Source organism: Equus przewalskii, chromosome 21 (genome assembly GCF_037783145.1).
Source record: "Equus przewalskii isolate Varuska chromosome 21, EquPr2, whole genome shotgun sequence".
Classification (NCBI taxonomy): domain Eukaryota; kingdom Metazoa; phylum Chordata; class Mammalia; order Perissodactyla; family Equidae; genus Equus; species Equus przewalskii.
Window position 1 is genome coordinate 22,589,316 of NC_091851.1, and position 14,553 is coordinate 22,603,868.

General features: G+C 55.2%; 1 protein-coding gene across 4 annotated transcripts in view; it reads left to right on the forward strand.

Annotated features, from left to right (window-relative positions):
- The window catches only part of HM13 (histocompatibility minor 13), a 40,320-nt gene that overhangs the window by 17,341 nt on the left and 8,426 nt on the right, over window positions 1-14,553 (forward strand). For all 4 annotated transcript variants that reach the window (XR_011531056.1, XM_070589055.1, XM_070589057.1 and 1 more), the window contains exons 4-9: window positions 3,209-3,297; window positions 5,255-5,340; window positions 5,442-5,567; window positions 6,384-6,441; window positions 9,956-10,039; window positions 12,947-12,983. Coding sequence is in view for 3 of the 4 variants with exons in the window: in XM_070589055.1 (XP_070445156.1) it covers window positions 3,209-3,297; window positions 5,255-5,340; window positions 5,442-5,567; window positions 6,384-6,441; window positions 9,956-10,039; window positions 12,947-12,983 (480 nt within the window). In the remaining variant the exon portion in view is untranslated. The remainder of the gene's footprint in view (window positions 1-3,208; window positions 3,298-5,254; window positions 5,341-5,441; window positions 5,568-6,383; window positions 6,442-9,955; window positions 10,040-12,946; window positions 12,984-14,553) is intronic.

Here is a 14,553-nt window from a genome sequence, read left to right on the forward strand (position 1 = left end):
TGAGGTCAGAGCTGTCTTCTGAAAAATTTGATGTGGACCGAAAACTATGAGATAAAAGAAATCTTTATTGTAAAATTTACGTGGAAAAGAACTGAATTGGATGAAAATAATCTTAGCAAAGGGGGAGCGTAATTTAATCATGCCATTTAGAAAGTTTGTCCAAGAGTTAAATTTAGTTTTTGTCTTCAATCAAAAGTAGTTAAGAGTTTTCTTAACTGCTTTCTCAGAGAAAGACTACAGTGTTGGTGGAATTTTGATGAGCCGTTTGTATCTACAAACTCAGATCTTCCTCGGGATCCAAAGAGGATCCTGAAGGTTTCAGATGGAAATTGAGGCTCAGGGGTTGTGTGACCACCAGGGTTCACAGCTGGTAGGGGCAGAGTGAGGTTTTGAGCCCAGGTCTGACTCCACGGCCAGTTTTGGCAGAAGTGAAGGGGAAGAGAGAGCTTAAAGAGGGTGGGCTGGCTGCCCTGTCCCTGGGGGCGAGGACTGCGGAGGAGAGGAGAGGCCTGCCGAAGGGCTGCAGGAGCGGGCCCAGGCGGGCGGAGGTTCTCCTGGGATTCCTTGCACGCCAACCACCCTCCCCGGCCCGCCTCGGGCTTCTCTGGGAAGAAACCACAGCTTGGGGCGTTGGGGAAGGGCAGAGACCACAGCCTGCCTCACCTTGTACAGTCGCCAAGACCCAAGCCCGTGCCAGAATCCTTCCTGCCAAGGGAGCCTTGGCGTAATTCTATCACCTCTGAGCTCACAACCCCCCAGCTGACCTTTAGAGGACAAAAGACCCGTAAGGCCAAAATCTGCCACTCCGGGAGGAGGAGGCCATGTCACCAGTTTCACTGACCCTTGCTTCCACCCCCCGGGAGAAGGGCTCCAGGATGTGGTTTCCCAGCAGGAAGCAGTGACCTTTAGTTTTGACGTGAGCCATCCAGGGCTGGAAAGAGTCCCTGCCTGCTACGAAAGGCTGCATTCAGAGGCGCTCCGAGGTGTTTGCCAGCTGCCGCCGGGCACGGGCCTGTCGTGGGTGGGGTGAAGGTGTGAGATGGAGCCCTGCCCTTGAGTTCGGGCTCACCCCAGCCAGGCTGCTTGACTCTCGCCGTGTGTCATCCAGCAGCCGCTCTTTTCTCAGGATAACACACATCAGTCTAGAGACTTCCTACTTGAAGTTGAAGCTGCAGTTAAGCTTACAGGGTGCCAAGCATTCATTTAATCCTCTTAATAGCCTTATGAGAAAGATGTTACAGTGTTCCAAATGAGGAAATAGTTGCCAAGTAACTTTCCCAAGGTCACACAGCTAATAAGTGGCAGAGCCTAGATTTGAACCCAAGAAGTCTGGCTCCAGAGTCCATGCTCTTAACCACTGCACTGTGGTGGCTGAGAAGCTAATAGAATCAAGCTCCTAAGGACGAAGCCAGGATGGTGTGATGGCCTTAGCTCCACAGGCCTTCTCCCCACCTCTGCACATGCACTCTGGCTTCAGACTCCCCCAAAAGGGACTCAGTAAGCTGAGGTGCAAGTAGCTCCCCGCCTCATCCACCCTGGCTTCTGCCTCTCACCTCCTCAGAGCCGTGCTCTGGAAGGCCGCTCCCAGTTCCATCCTGTGGCTGCCACGTCACTCTCACAAAGCCCTCTCATCATTCATGCCACAGCCCTGTAGCCTGAGGGCTTGGCACTTGACAGATGGGGAAGCTGAGGCCCAGAGATGGTTCTTGAATCCACACCTTCTTCCCCTAAGCCCCAAGGTCTTAGAGAGCTCCCTTTTCCCTGCCTTTACCCTGTGCCCCGGTACCTCTGGGCCTGCCTCCATTTACCTACCGCTGGGAGCATCATCCTGACTCTGCCAACCTCGTTAGTCATTGTCAGTCTGAGCTGGTGTGTCCAAATGCTTTTGAGCTTGGGTGCTGGACATCCATTGGTGACGATAGAAGCCCACAGTTCTTATGTCTGTGTTGTGGGTCCAGTGCTAGGCTAAGCTGCTCCCCTACCTTCACAGCAACCCTCTGAGACAGGTGATGTTGTCATCCCCACATACAGCTGAGGAGACTGAGCCACTGGAGTGGCCCACCCAGGGCCACACGGCTGGTATGTCGCAGAGCAGGTTTCAGGGCTGGGCCACCCAGGCTTGTAGCCACTCCACAATACTGCCGCCCCCAGGACTAGGTTGGGCCAAGAGGCCCTGATTTGATAATCTTGCTCTGAAGATGATCCAGGAAAGAAAGTCTGTTCCTTGCCTGGCCAGGAAGTAGAGTATGCTGGGTGATCAGAGAGATGCTTCCAGAGATGAGGCCATCCTGAGCAACAGGGCCTTGTGGAAGGAGTGAACGGGAGGAGAGGGTGCTCCTGCCCTGGCGGCTCTGATTCATCTAGCTGATCGAGTCCAGCGAGGTTGTAAAATTCTCAGCCGTGACGTGGAGTGGGGTGACCCTCAGGTCGTCTGACTTAATAAGTCGGGAGAGAGTCCAGGAGTATGCGTGCTTGACAAGGACTCAGACAGACGGGGCATGAGCCAGACTTTGGAGTCCATTGCTCTCCTGAAAACTGTTTTGTGAAAGTCTGCTCTGCTTTGTGTTTCTTGGATGATAACCGAGAGGTGGTACGGAAGCACTAGGAGTCCAGTGACCAGGGTTCAAGTCTCAGCTCAGATACTGGCTCCCTGTGTGAGCCTGGGCAGTCACTTACCTCCGAGGGTCTCTGTTTCCACATCTGTAAAATGGGTCCAAGAACACCTACCTGTCAGGGCAGCTGTGAGGATGTGGGGAGAAAACAGCTGTAAATAGTGCCTCGCGTCCAATGTGAGGTGGTGCCGGGGCTGTGGTTGCCTGTAGGGGTTCGGTTTGCCTCGTGTCCAGAGTGGGGTGGTGCAGGGGCCATGGTTGCCCATAGGGGCTCGGTTTGCCTCATGTCCAGCGTGGGGTGGTGCTGGGGCCGTGGTTGCCCGTCGGGGCTCAGTTTGCCTCCTGTCCAGCGTGGGATGGTGCTTGGGCTGGGGTTGCCCATGGGGGCTCGATTTGCTTCGTGTCCAGCGTGGGGTGGTGCTGGGGCCGTGGTTGCCCGTGGGGGCTAAGTTTGCCTCCTGTCCAGCATGGGATGGTGCTTGGGCCGTGGTTGCCCGTGGGGGCTCAGTTTGCCTTGTGTCCAGCGTGGGGTGGTCCTGGGGCTGTGGTTGCCCATGGGGGCTCACTTCACCACCCTGCTTTGTGTTTCCTTCTAGCCCCTTCATGAATAAGTTTTTTCCAGTCAACTTCCCAAATCGACAGTACCAGCTGCTCTTCACACAGGGCTCTGGGGAGAACAAAGAAGGTCAGTGCTGCCCGCCTTCCCCTGCCTTGGGTGTGCCTTGGGTGTCTTCCCCCACCGCTCCCCTTTGTCCCTCTGATATTGGGGCTCTCCGGTAAAGCACATGATGGAAGAGTGCACTCTGGAATCACAGTGCCTGGGTTCACACCCCAGCTCTGCTGCCACCCAGACATGGGACTCTGGGTGAACGTCTTTACCTCTCTGAGCCTTGGGTGTTTTCATTTCTGTTTTGCTTTTTCATCTGTAAAATGGACACTAGAATCTCATCCCTCCCTTTGGGCACATTGTTAGGACTGCAAGTCAGTGATGAGTGGAAAGCATCTGGACGCTGCCTCGCTCATAGTGAGCTCTCAGTGAAAGCTGGCCGTCGTAGCTGTTTTCATCGTGTGTATTTTTAATATGATTACTTCCCCACCTAAGATTTGAAACGGGTTCCATGGCTTTTGTAAAAAGTGAAAACCAGAGGGCCTCGGGGAAAGCCCAGGCTGTGGGGGTTAGTTAGGGTATGGGTCAAATGCTGTATCAGGATTATCAATGGCTTGACCAAATGGAAGGGATTTCTCTCTTGTGTAAAAGTCTGAGCTTGGGAATGTCACGCTCATTGTGAAGGTGCCTAGCACATTCTGCCTGTCCCTAGAGAGTGGCAATTTTATACACATCTCTTTTTACATCTCTAGTGCGTCTGTGCCCAATAAATGATTGTTGACAGTTAAAAAAAAAAGATTAAACTTGCACCCCAGAGTCTTCGGGGTCCCACGCACCGTCTGCCTCATGCTCTGTACACTCTGGGGGACCCTTGGGTGCTCCATCTCTCCACAGTCCCGGCAGAGGGAGTAGGAGCCCTGTGTCACAGGCCCGTTTAGCTGCAGAGGAAGCTGGGAAATGTGGCCATGAGCTAGTTGGCCTCGTGTCCATTTAAAAATCATCAGAGTGCTGTTGCCACTAAGGAGAGAACAGAAATCGGGGCCAGGGGCTGGCCCGGTAGCGCAGCAGTTAAGGTCGCACGTTCTGCTTCTCAGTGGCACGGGGTTCACCAGTTCGGATCCTGGGTGCAGACATGGCACCGCTTGGCATGCCATGCTGTGGTAGGCGTCCCGCATATAAAGTAGAGGAAGATGGGCACGGATGTGAGCTCAGGGCCAGGCTTCCTCAGCAAAAAAAAGGAGGACTGACAGTAGTTAGCTCAGGGCTAATCTTCCTCAAAAAAAAAAAAAAGAAATCGGGGCCAACCAGCAATCTGCTACACTCTGGAATCTAAAACAAATAGCTGTGCTCTGTGACCCTGGGCCAGCTCCACCACCTCTCTGGGCTTCCTGATTAGGAGATTTGGAAGTGATGGAGAATGGGTCTAGCATCAGAGCCCCCAACAAGAGCAGCCTCAGGGACTCCCTCCTGCTTTTTCTCCAGGCCTCCGTCTCTTACCTTCTTCCTCCTCTGCCAGCTTTGTAGGGCTGCCAGCAACCTTCTTGATTCCTTTGGGGGCAGAACAGAAAGATTCCTGAATGAACTGGTGCCTTGCTAAAGACGTGGGCTCGGTGGTGACTGGCACTGATTGAGCAGCAGCTGTGTGCCAGGCACTGTGCTGAGTGCTTTGTAAGGGCCCTCTCACTTGCTCTGCACAGCAGGCCTGTCAGGGCTGTGCTGGGATTCCGCTTTTACAGATGAGAAAACAAGCTCAGAGAGGGAGCTACCTCCCCCAAGGTCACCCAGCTACAAATTTAGAGCCTGTGCTTCCGGCGCCATGGACCCCTCCCACTGAGCCCGCGCCAGGCCTGTGTTCTCTCTGGGCCTCCGGTCCCTGCGATAGGACCTTGGAGGGGCTGGGGATGGATCCAGTGAGCACCCTCGGCCTGTGGGCCTGCGACAGTGCCCACAGCCATGGCCTCCTCCGTCCAGGGGCTGACAGGTGGGAGGGGCAGCCCCGCCCTGGGGAGTGGACTTACCCGGCCTCTCTGCCTAGAGATCATCAATTATGAGTTTGACACCAAGGACCTGGTGTGCCTGGGCCTGAGCAGCATCGTTGGCGTCTGGTACCTGCTGAGGAAGGTGAGTAGCCAGGGCCTGGGCCAGGGTGGGGGCAGGCACTGGAGGGGACTGGCCAGGGGCAGGGAGGCACAGCTGGCTGATCGCACTCCCGCCTTTCCCAGCACTGGATTGCCAACAACCTCTTCGGCCTGGCCTTCTCCCTTAATGGGGTGGAGCTCCTGCACCTGAACAACGTCAGCACTGGCTGCATCCTGCTGGGCGGGCTCTTTATCTATGACGTCTTCTGGGTGAGTTGGGCAGGGACACAAAGGATGTCTGGCTGCTGGCCAGCCTCGCCTTCCTACTCCTGTCTCTCCAGCCCAAGCGGCAGTCAGCTGGCGGGGTGACTGCTGGGGCCTGGAAGCAAGGACCCCAGAGCAGGTCATGTCCCAGCCCAGGTGCCCACATCCATGAAACTTACTTGGAGCCCACCCTGTGCCCGGTGCCTTCCAGCCACCCTCAAGTCTTCCTCACGGTGGCCCTAGCAGGGGTCTTACTTACCCCGTGTCTCCCCAGCCAGCAAACTGAGACAAAGAGTAGTTCGGGCAGGGATGGTTAATGCTAATGCATGGGCCCAGCCGGGGCACTGATCTGTGAGGACCGACGCTGCTTTTGACAGTATGTCTGGCTGCACACCAGCCCTGGGCTAAAGGACCTGCCACCTCATTCAGACAGGCATCACTGAGGGATCAAGGTCAGCCTGACTCAGGCACCCTTTTCCAGACCTCAGGTAGCCTCTTCTCCCCCTAAGTGAGTGATGCTGAAGGACTTTATCTGTTGGGAGGGGCTGGGCCCTGAACAAACATAGGGTGCCAGCCTCGGCCTTTTCCCACTCCTTTGAATTGCCCCTCTGTTGCCCAGAACCAGGAGCCCCCCCACGAAGTGTCCATATGAGCAGTATCTGTGGCCACCTGATCTCTACTTTACACCTGCCCTGGAGCCCCGCCCAGCTCCCTGCCCCACGCCCTGCAGATCTCAGGTGGCAGCACGACAAAGAGGCCAGGGACAGCCATTCTTTCCCACCGGCCCTCGCCTCCCTCCAGACTCCTCTCTTCTCCTTCTAGGTATTTGGCACCAACGTGATGGTGACAGTGGCCAAGTCCTTTGAGGCACCAATAAAACGTAAGTGAGGGAGCCCCTCTGCCCCCACCCCAGGGGCCCTTCCCCTCCTGGTTCCTGTTTTCATCACTGCTCCACACGCACCTCTTCTCACTGATTGATCTGGCTGTGTTCACACGCAGCCGGCTTCTGCCCAGGCCTCCGGCGGCTTGGTCACAGGGCAGTGTGCTGTGGGCTGAGCCAGGAGGGAAGCAAACACAGAGCAGGGGTGTCTAAGCTGGCTTCTGGCAGGGCATGCAGGGCTCTCCAGGAGAGGAGCCAAGACCTGGAGCCCCCGCACGGGATCCTTTCAGCACCTAGTTACCAGGTGCTGTCTGTCCCACACCTCTCTCACTACCCTGGTTCCTATCTTTAGTGTATCCATGGTTTATAAAGATTAGACAATCCAGGGGCCGGCCCAGTGGCGCAGCAGTTAAGTTCACACGTTCCGCTTCTCAGCGGCCCGGGGTTCACTGGTTTGGATCCTGGGTGCGGACAAGGCACCACTTGGCACGCCATGCTGTGGTAGGCGTTCCAGGTATAAAGTAGAGGAAGATGGGCACAATGTTAGCTCAGGTCCAGGCTTCCTCAGCAAAAAAGAGGACTGGGAGTAGTTAGCTCAGGGCTAATCTTCCTCAAAAAAAAGATAATCCAGCTACAAGCATCCTTGAACACAGAGAACTTTGTTTCTCATACCTCAGCAAGCCCAGTGGTAGGGTGTCTCAGGTTGGGTTAATGACCCTCAATGGAGTCACCAAGTGCCAAGGTTACTTCAGTCCTCGCCCCACAGATCTCAGCATGTCCGCCCATGCCTTAAGCTCATCCCTTTGTGGTCCGAGGATGACTGCCACAGTTCGTAGCATTGACTCCTCGCACAGCCACGTCCAGAGGTGGAAAGGGGGAACTCTGTCTTGCTTGCATCAGAGGGATATTTTTCCCCAGATGCCCCCTGCAGCCTCCCTCATATTTCATTGGCCAGAATTGGGTCACAGGCCCAAATCCAAACCAGTCCTCAACAAGGGGGGCCTGAAAAGCATGACTAACTTAGAGTTTAAGCCTTAGACCAATCAAGAATCACCGCCTGTGATCACAAGACCAAAGAGGAGGACAGAGTCAGTCATGGTGGCAAGGCAGGGGGCAGGGGGAGGTCTTGTTGGGAAGGCGAGCACCCTGGGAAGTGGTGGCTCACGGCAGTGGACATCAGGGTGAGGTTGGCCTCGCAGAGTCGGGAATAGCTGTCTTTCTCACAGTCTGATTCTCCACTGCAGCAGGCCAGTCTTCCCCGTGAGCTGGAGAGAGGCTCATGGCCACACACTACTCCTAAATGCTATGGTCCCACCTCAGTGACCCAGGGCAAAACAAGCCTCTCCCAGCTTTAAAGCTGTGTGGCCTGGCCTGGCCCAAGAGCCAGGCACTCGCACTGGGGAGATGGAGGATCATGATGGACAGGCCTGAGTTGCTGCCCTCTCCAGTGCCTGGGGGCAGCGTTTGACTTTGCCAATTCCCCTCAGTTCCAAGGGTGTAAGGTGAGGGCAGTTCTCCAGAGCAAGAGAACAGGTGCTGGGCAAGCCAGAACAGCAGCTCTCCCCCACGTGCTGAGATGGATGAACTCAGCCAAGGTGTCAGGAGAGCTCCTGGGCCATGAAGGATGAACGCGTGTTTACCAAGCCCAGGGGTGGTAAGGATGTTTGAAAGAGCGAGTACAGCTTTAGTAAAGGGCTGGAGGCAGGAGAATGCATGGAGGCCCTGGGAGCACAGACTCGGGGAGGGAGTGCGGCTGAGTCTAGGGGAGCAGCAGGGAAGAGGCCAGATTTGGGGACGCCAAGGATTCATGCCGAGGAGCCTGGAAACTGCCCGCTGGGCAGTGGATGAGCCATTGGAAGGCTCTGAACAGGGAATTGACAGTCATATTTGGTTTCTGGTGCCTGGAGTCTGGCTTTCTAGCTTGGGGAGAAGGCTCGTTGCCTTCTGCTAAGCATGGTGCTCAGAGGCAGCCTAGCAGAGTGGTTAAGTGCACATATGCTGAAGTCTGACTGCCTGGATTTGAATACCAGATAGGACACTTGCTGGCTGTGGGTCCTCAGGGAAGAGACTTCACCTCCCTGAGCCCTGGTTTCCACATCTGCTGCTCGGAATTGAATGGCACGGGGATTGGGAGGCTCGAATGAGGAGATCTGTAAATCCTGTGACTGTGCATTCAAGGCAGGAAGGGGTGCGCAGGGAAGGGCATCTGTGCGCTATAGGGAAGCACAGGCTTGCCTAGCATCCCCGGTGTATCTCTCTTTACATATCACTGGCCAGAGCTGGGTCACATGACCACCCCTAGTGGCAAGAGAAGTGAGGAATTCAGGAACGGGGATTGTCCCGATTGTCTTAGCCTTACACCACGCGTGATCCGTCACGGGGGAGGCTGCCCCACACGGAGTCAAGACTGGGTTAGTAAAGAAGGCGTGGGGTAGCAGTTAACAAGGTGTGCACATCTCTGATCCTCTCCGCAATCCTGGGGTCGGTTCTGTTGTTCTACCCCTTTCACAGGAGAGAAAACCAGGGCACAGAGCAGTTAAGTAACCTGTGCAAAGCCACACTGCAGAGCCTGGGTTCAGACCCACGCAGTCTGACCCTCAGGCCCACACCTGACTGCTCTTCTGCTCGCAAGGCCCTACGGGTGAAATCCAGTTACAGCTGCCTCTCGCTGTAACCGCACGCTGAGGGGGACATTTCGCCCAGTCTTTGTTTATCCAGACAAGCTGCAGCAGGATTTCTGAGAGGGCTTGAAGCAAGGAATTTGTAGGTGTGTGGCTTTTTCTCCCTCAGCACATCCAGAAAGAGCCTATTGCCCAGGCTCCGCCTGCCTCAGGGCAAGGGCCACCATCCGTCCTGACCCGGGTTGTAGTAGGATGGAAAGCCTGGTAGAGGCCAGCACTGCGTGGGCCCTTTTATCTCTTTTTTTTTTAAAGATTAGCACCTGAGATAACTGTTGCCAATCTTCCTTTTTTTCTTTTTCCTTTTTTTTTTTCCTTCTTCTCACCAAAGCCCCCCCCCAGTACATAGTTGTATATTCTTAGTTGTGGGTCCTTCTAGTTGTGGCATGTGGGACACCACCTCAGCATGGCTTGATGAGCGGTGCCATGTCCACACCCAGGATCCGAACCAGCAACACCCTGGGCCGCCAAAGCGGAGCGGGTGAACTTAACCACTCGGCCACGGGGCTGGCCCCCTTTTATCTCTTTTGTATCCTGGGCTCTAGGGTTGATCCCATCTATCCAAAGGGTTCCATGGCTTTCAAAGGTCAGTGAAACTGTATGGGATGTGAGTTATGGCTCAGTAAAGGTATTCAACCTTTGTCCTAGATGCTCCCAGATTCTCCCCGCTCTAACCAGCTGTCATTCCAGATGCAGACATTGCCCTTCAGTCTGTCGCCTCCCCCCGCCTCCCCGCCCCATCTCCCCACACAGTTTCACACAGCAGCAGTGGGGGCCCCGGAGTCAAAGTCAGAGGGGCTTTCACCAACTCCTTGTTTCCCTGCCTCCCCCCGCAGTGGTGTTTCCCCAGGACCTGCTGGAGAAGGGCCTCGAAGCAGACAACTTCGCCATGCTAGGACTCGGAGATGTCGTCATTCCAGGTGACCAGGCTGGGTGGGAGCCACAGTGTAAGGAGCGGAGGGTCTTTTCCCTGGAGCAGGGAGGAGTACCGTGAAACAGACAGCCTTACCTATCAGGAAAGAGAGGGGGAAAGGGTTAGGCCAGGTGATTCCACACCCCCAGCCCTGGGTCAGCCCAGGGTCTGGTGGAGGAGTCCACCTCAACACACCTTATAGAGGGATAGCAGTGAGCAAGCCTGTCCTCACGGAGCTACTGGTCTGCGTGTACAGATGTCACTCAAGAATTACAAAAGTAAATGTGTATGACAGACTGAAACACACCCTGAAAAAGCACATTCCGTGACAGTCTTAAAGGAAGCTGACCCCTCTCACACACCTACACTTGTCTACACCCCTTCCCAATGTGTATAAGAATTACAGATGTGCTAGAACTGCCTGATCCCCATGGTCTCCCCTCCCCCGTGCAGGGAGAACATGCAGGGTGTGTGTGGACCCGGGGGCACCGTGGGTGTGGGCTCCTGCGTCCACACCCCTAGAGGGATCTGTGGCACACACCTGCTCGCCTGCACAAGCTGGCCTTTGAGCCCATTATCTACATGTGGGTGCTAGTCAGTACCTGTAGCTATGGGCACAGGTGCCCTGTCTGCGGGCCTGAGTGTGGGTGTCTGTGGCCTGGCCTTGCCATGGGGCACCAGCAGTCTACTACTACCAGTCAGGAGACTAAGGGCAAAGCTGAGCTGCCAGTCTGAGGACCACCGGGTGGCTGCGGCTTAGATGCTGTGTGTCTGCAGACCTGGACCTGGGACCAGGGCAGTGGACATCCAAAGGGCATGCTTGTTCCCCAGCCAAGAGTCAGAGGGTTAGGAGCACCCCAGTGCTGGCTTAGAGAAGAACATTTGGAACAGATTAAAAGCAGCTTGTTTTCCAGCATAGGAAGCAGTTGTGATAAGCCAGGAAGGTGCGGGCACTTCCGTTGTGGCCCTTTCGTGTGGGGTGAAGCAGAGGCTCTCTCTGCCCCAGGACGGGGCCTTAGTAAATTCATGCAGGAGTAAGCACGGGGCCAGGACTCAGACCAGGTGTGTCTGACTGCAGAAGAGGTCTCCCTGTCAGAACTGCTCTCACAGCAGTGACGACAAGAAGATGAGAATCGCAGCAGCCCTTGTTTCTCCCGCACCTGCTGTGTGCCAGGCACTACACTAGGTCTTCTTATACTTGTCTGTGCTGCTCCTAGCAGCGCAGTGACATAGAGGCTATTTCCATTTCACAGATGAGGAAACTGAGGGTCAAAGAGACTTGCCTGAGGCCTCGGGGACCTGGGGGCGTGATCTTGAGCCCAGATGGCTCCATGACTTGCAGTGCTGTGATGCAAGGAGACCTTCCCCCGGGGGAGGTGGCTCCATCAGATGGAGGAAGTAGAGTCCAGGGAAGCATTTGGCTCACTCTGCAGGGCATGGTCTGTCACAGGCCCGCACACTGATTTCCCCGCGTCCTTGATGGCCCTAGTTCTCAGCTTGGGGCTCCACAGGGCGTCTCTCATATCTGTATATAGCTATATGTGTCCACGTCTTTCAGCAGTCACAGTGAGTGTACAGTGATCACAGCCTCACAGAGCCTCGGTGACGCTGTTCAGAGGAGAATGGGTTTGGGGCATTGTTTTGAGGACCAGATGGAGTATTAGGAGTGAAAGCTCTTCGCGGAGCCCTGACCCCTGGATTAGTTGAGCAGTTGTAGAATTCAGCCGCCAGGGGGCACTGAGGCCCCAGCTTTGTTTCCACAAAGGCAGCATTTGTCTGCTCTCTCTGTCCAACTCGCTACTCACACCGTCTCCACTAAGATTAATCCTGTGTGCCACTTGGTGCTTCCGGTCAGCACAGAATGTGAGAGCCTACTGTCAACTAAGGGAGGTTCAGCCCTTACCCTTTCTGAGCCCAGACACAGACGGATTTGATGTATGCAACACACAGAGACTAGAGGCTGTGTCTCTGGGATTTTTAGGCTTCTGGGGCATCTGTGGGGGGTTTTGAAGTGTAAATAGGAGTGCAGTGGGTGGACTAAGTTAACTATTCTCCTGAGCTCCTTCAGGGCCTCCTACTCTTTCCCTCCAACCAGGCAGCTGCCCTGGGGGTCTTTTCCAAAATCTGTTTAGGTGGCTCTCCTGCTTAGAGCTCTTCCAGTGGGTCCCCTTACTCTCAGGGTGAAGACTCAACTCCTTCTTGTGCCCTGGGGGGCCCTGCACAGCTGGACCATCCCCTGCATCTCCTGCTCTGGGCTGTAACCTTACTGGCTCCTTGACACCTGTCACACCCACTGAGCCCTCTTTGCTCAGGACCTTTGCACATGCTGTTCCTTCTCCCTGGCGAGTGTCCACTTCCTCGAAGAAGCCTTCCTTCCTCCCCCACCCCAGCCTGCGTCTCATCCCCTGCTGCACCTTCCCCATGACACAGGAAGCACCCTCCACCGTTACAGTGTTACAGTGATTTTTGTTAACGTTCGATCAGCATGTCTGCCCCCTGCGCCACTGGCCCGAGCTATCTGAGAACACAGGTTCTGCTTCCCCTGCATGCCTCCAGTGCCTCGTACTTAGCAGGCATCTGATGAACATTTGGGTGGATGGACCCAGTGTACACAGTATGGTGCTATGAGGTGCCCAGTCAACATGGTCCCAGGCCAAAACAAAATCCTGGGACCTTCTCGTTGTTCTAGGTGGCCTGAAGGTAGAGAATCGGGAATTCTGCTGGCAGTCGGCAGTGGTGACTACACCTTTGGCCCCGCTGATTGCTCCATGACTGGGAACACCAGGTTGGGGACCTAGTTGCATGTTAGTTCACCACCCTGCTCCTCCCTGGCCCAGGCAGGGGACTCCATCTGCAAGCCCTCCTGAGGCACTGGTGTCCCTGCCATCATCTAACGCCGACTTTCTCTCCGCAGGGATCTTCATTGCCCTGCTGCTGCGGTTTGACATCAGGTAAGCTGCAGAGGAGCCTAACCGTTCCGCAGGCCCCACAAGGGAGGGGCCTCCCGGGCGAGGGGTCCTCTGGGCTGCTTCAGCGGCTTTCAGGAGCCCAGACCCTCCACTCCCACAGCAGCCGTAGCCATTCTGATTTTATCTGCATTCAGGGGTTCTAAATGTTCAAAGAGCCTGTGGCAAAAAGAAAAAATTAAAAATCACAGGCCAAGAGAGTTAAACCCAGAAGGTCCTGGTGGTACCCGTAGTGCTTTCTCATCATGTGACCCTGGCAAGTGACCTGACCTTTCTGAGCTAAGGCTTCTCATCCTTCTGTTAGTGATAAACAAGAGCTCCGACCCCAGGATCACTGAGAAAGTCTGCAGAGAGCTGAGCACAGGCTGACCTCAGCAGCTCTGGGAGCAACCCAGCCTCAGGCACAGTTGTCATCATTATCATTGCTTATCAGCCCCGGGGCAGGTCACCCTGTCCCAGCTGCTCCAGCTGTTCCCACCCTCTCCCTACTCAGACTTCCGGTCCATTGTAGAAAGTGAGCACTAGGGAGGGGGAAGGGGGCTAACCTGGGTCACCACTGAGAAAAGGTGGTCCTGAGCTGGGGCACCTGGGCAGGTGGGCCTGCCGCTAGCAGGTGGTGCTCAGTCATCCCAGAGGAGGGCTTGCTGTGTGTGCGCTTCATTTTGAGGTGGTTTTGAACTTTTCTTAATCTCCTTGTACCTAGTAATTGCAAAAACAGTACTAGTGTTGACAGTGGTACTGAGAAACTCAGTGCCAGCGTCACTGGAATCCAGTTTGCATGTGAGACTTTTCCGCACTCACATACATGCGGGTTATTTGGGTAGTGCCACACTGGACCTCATGAGCACGCGGGCTTACAGACGCCTGTGGAAGGGACCTGGCCAGGTTGTAAGCAGAGGCACATCTGTGCCAGCTGCTCTACTCCTGGCTGTCCAGAGGTCAGAGGGAGAGAAACCCACGAGAGTCCCCGGGCCATTTGCTGGAAACACAGATTGAGCTGCCAGCGCCCTGAGGGGCAGAATCTCATTCCTGGCCTGGACTTTTAGGATAAGCAAGCCCTTCAGAGCTGGTTCCAGAATCTGAGCAACATTCCCGAAGGGAGTCAGTTGCACCCCAGGCTTCACCACAAGATAGCTCTCAGTGTACTCAGCTCCAGGCTCAGAAGCAGCCAGGGCCAGGAGAGAAGAGGGTCAGAAGTACTTGTTCATTCCACAGATGTTGCTAGGCACTGTCCCAGGTGCTTGGGACACAGAGGTCATGATCTGGCGTTGTAAAGGGAAGTCCTGTAATGGCAATGCCGGCTCGCCAGTGGTTCAGCTGTTCTGCAGCTGCTCTGGGCTGAGTCTCCTCCAGGAAGCCACTGGCATTGTCTGCGTGTAGTCAGCTTCTCATCAGCGTTTACCACAGGTTGCTGGACTGTTAGGTTGTCCGCACCTAAAAGTAGTAACGCGGTGTTACGGTTTGTGTGTGAGTGTTTCTCAAAGCACGAGCCACCTTAGCAGTTCACCTGAGCCGTTCTTCAGAGTGCAGATTCCCAGACCTTGCAGACCCGTTA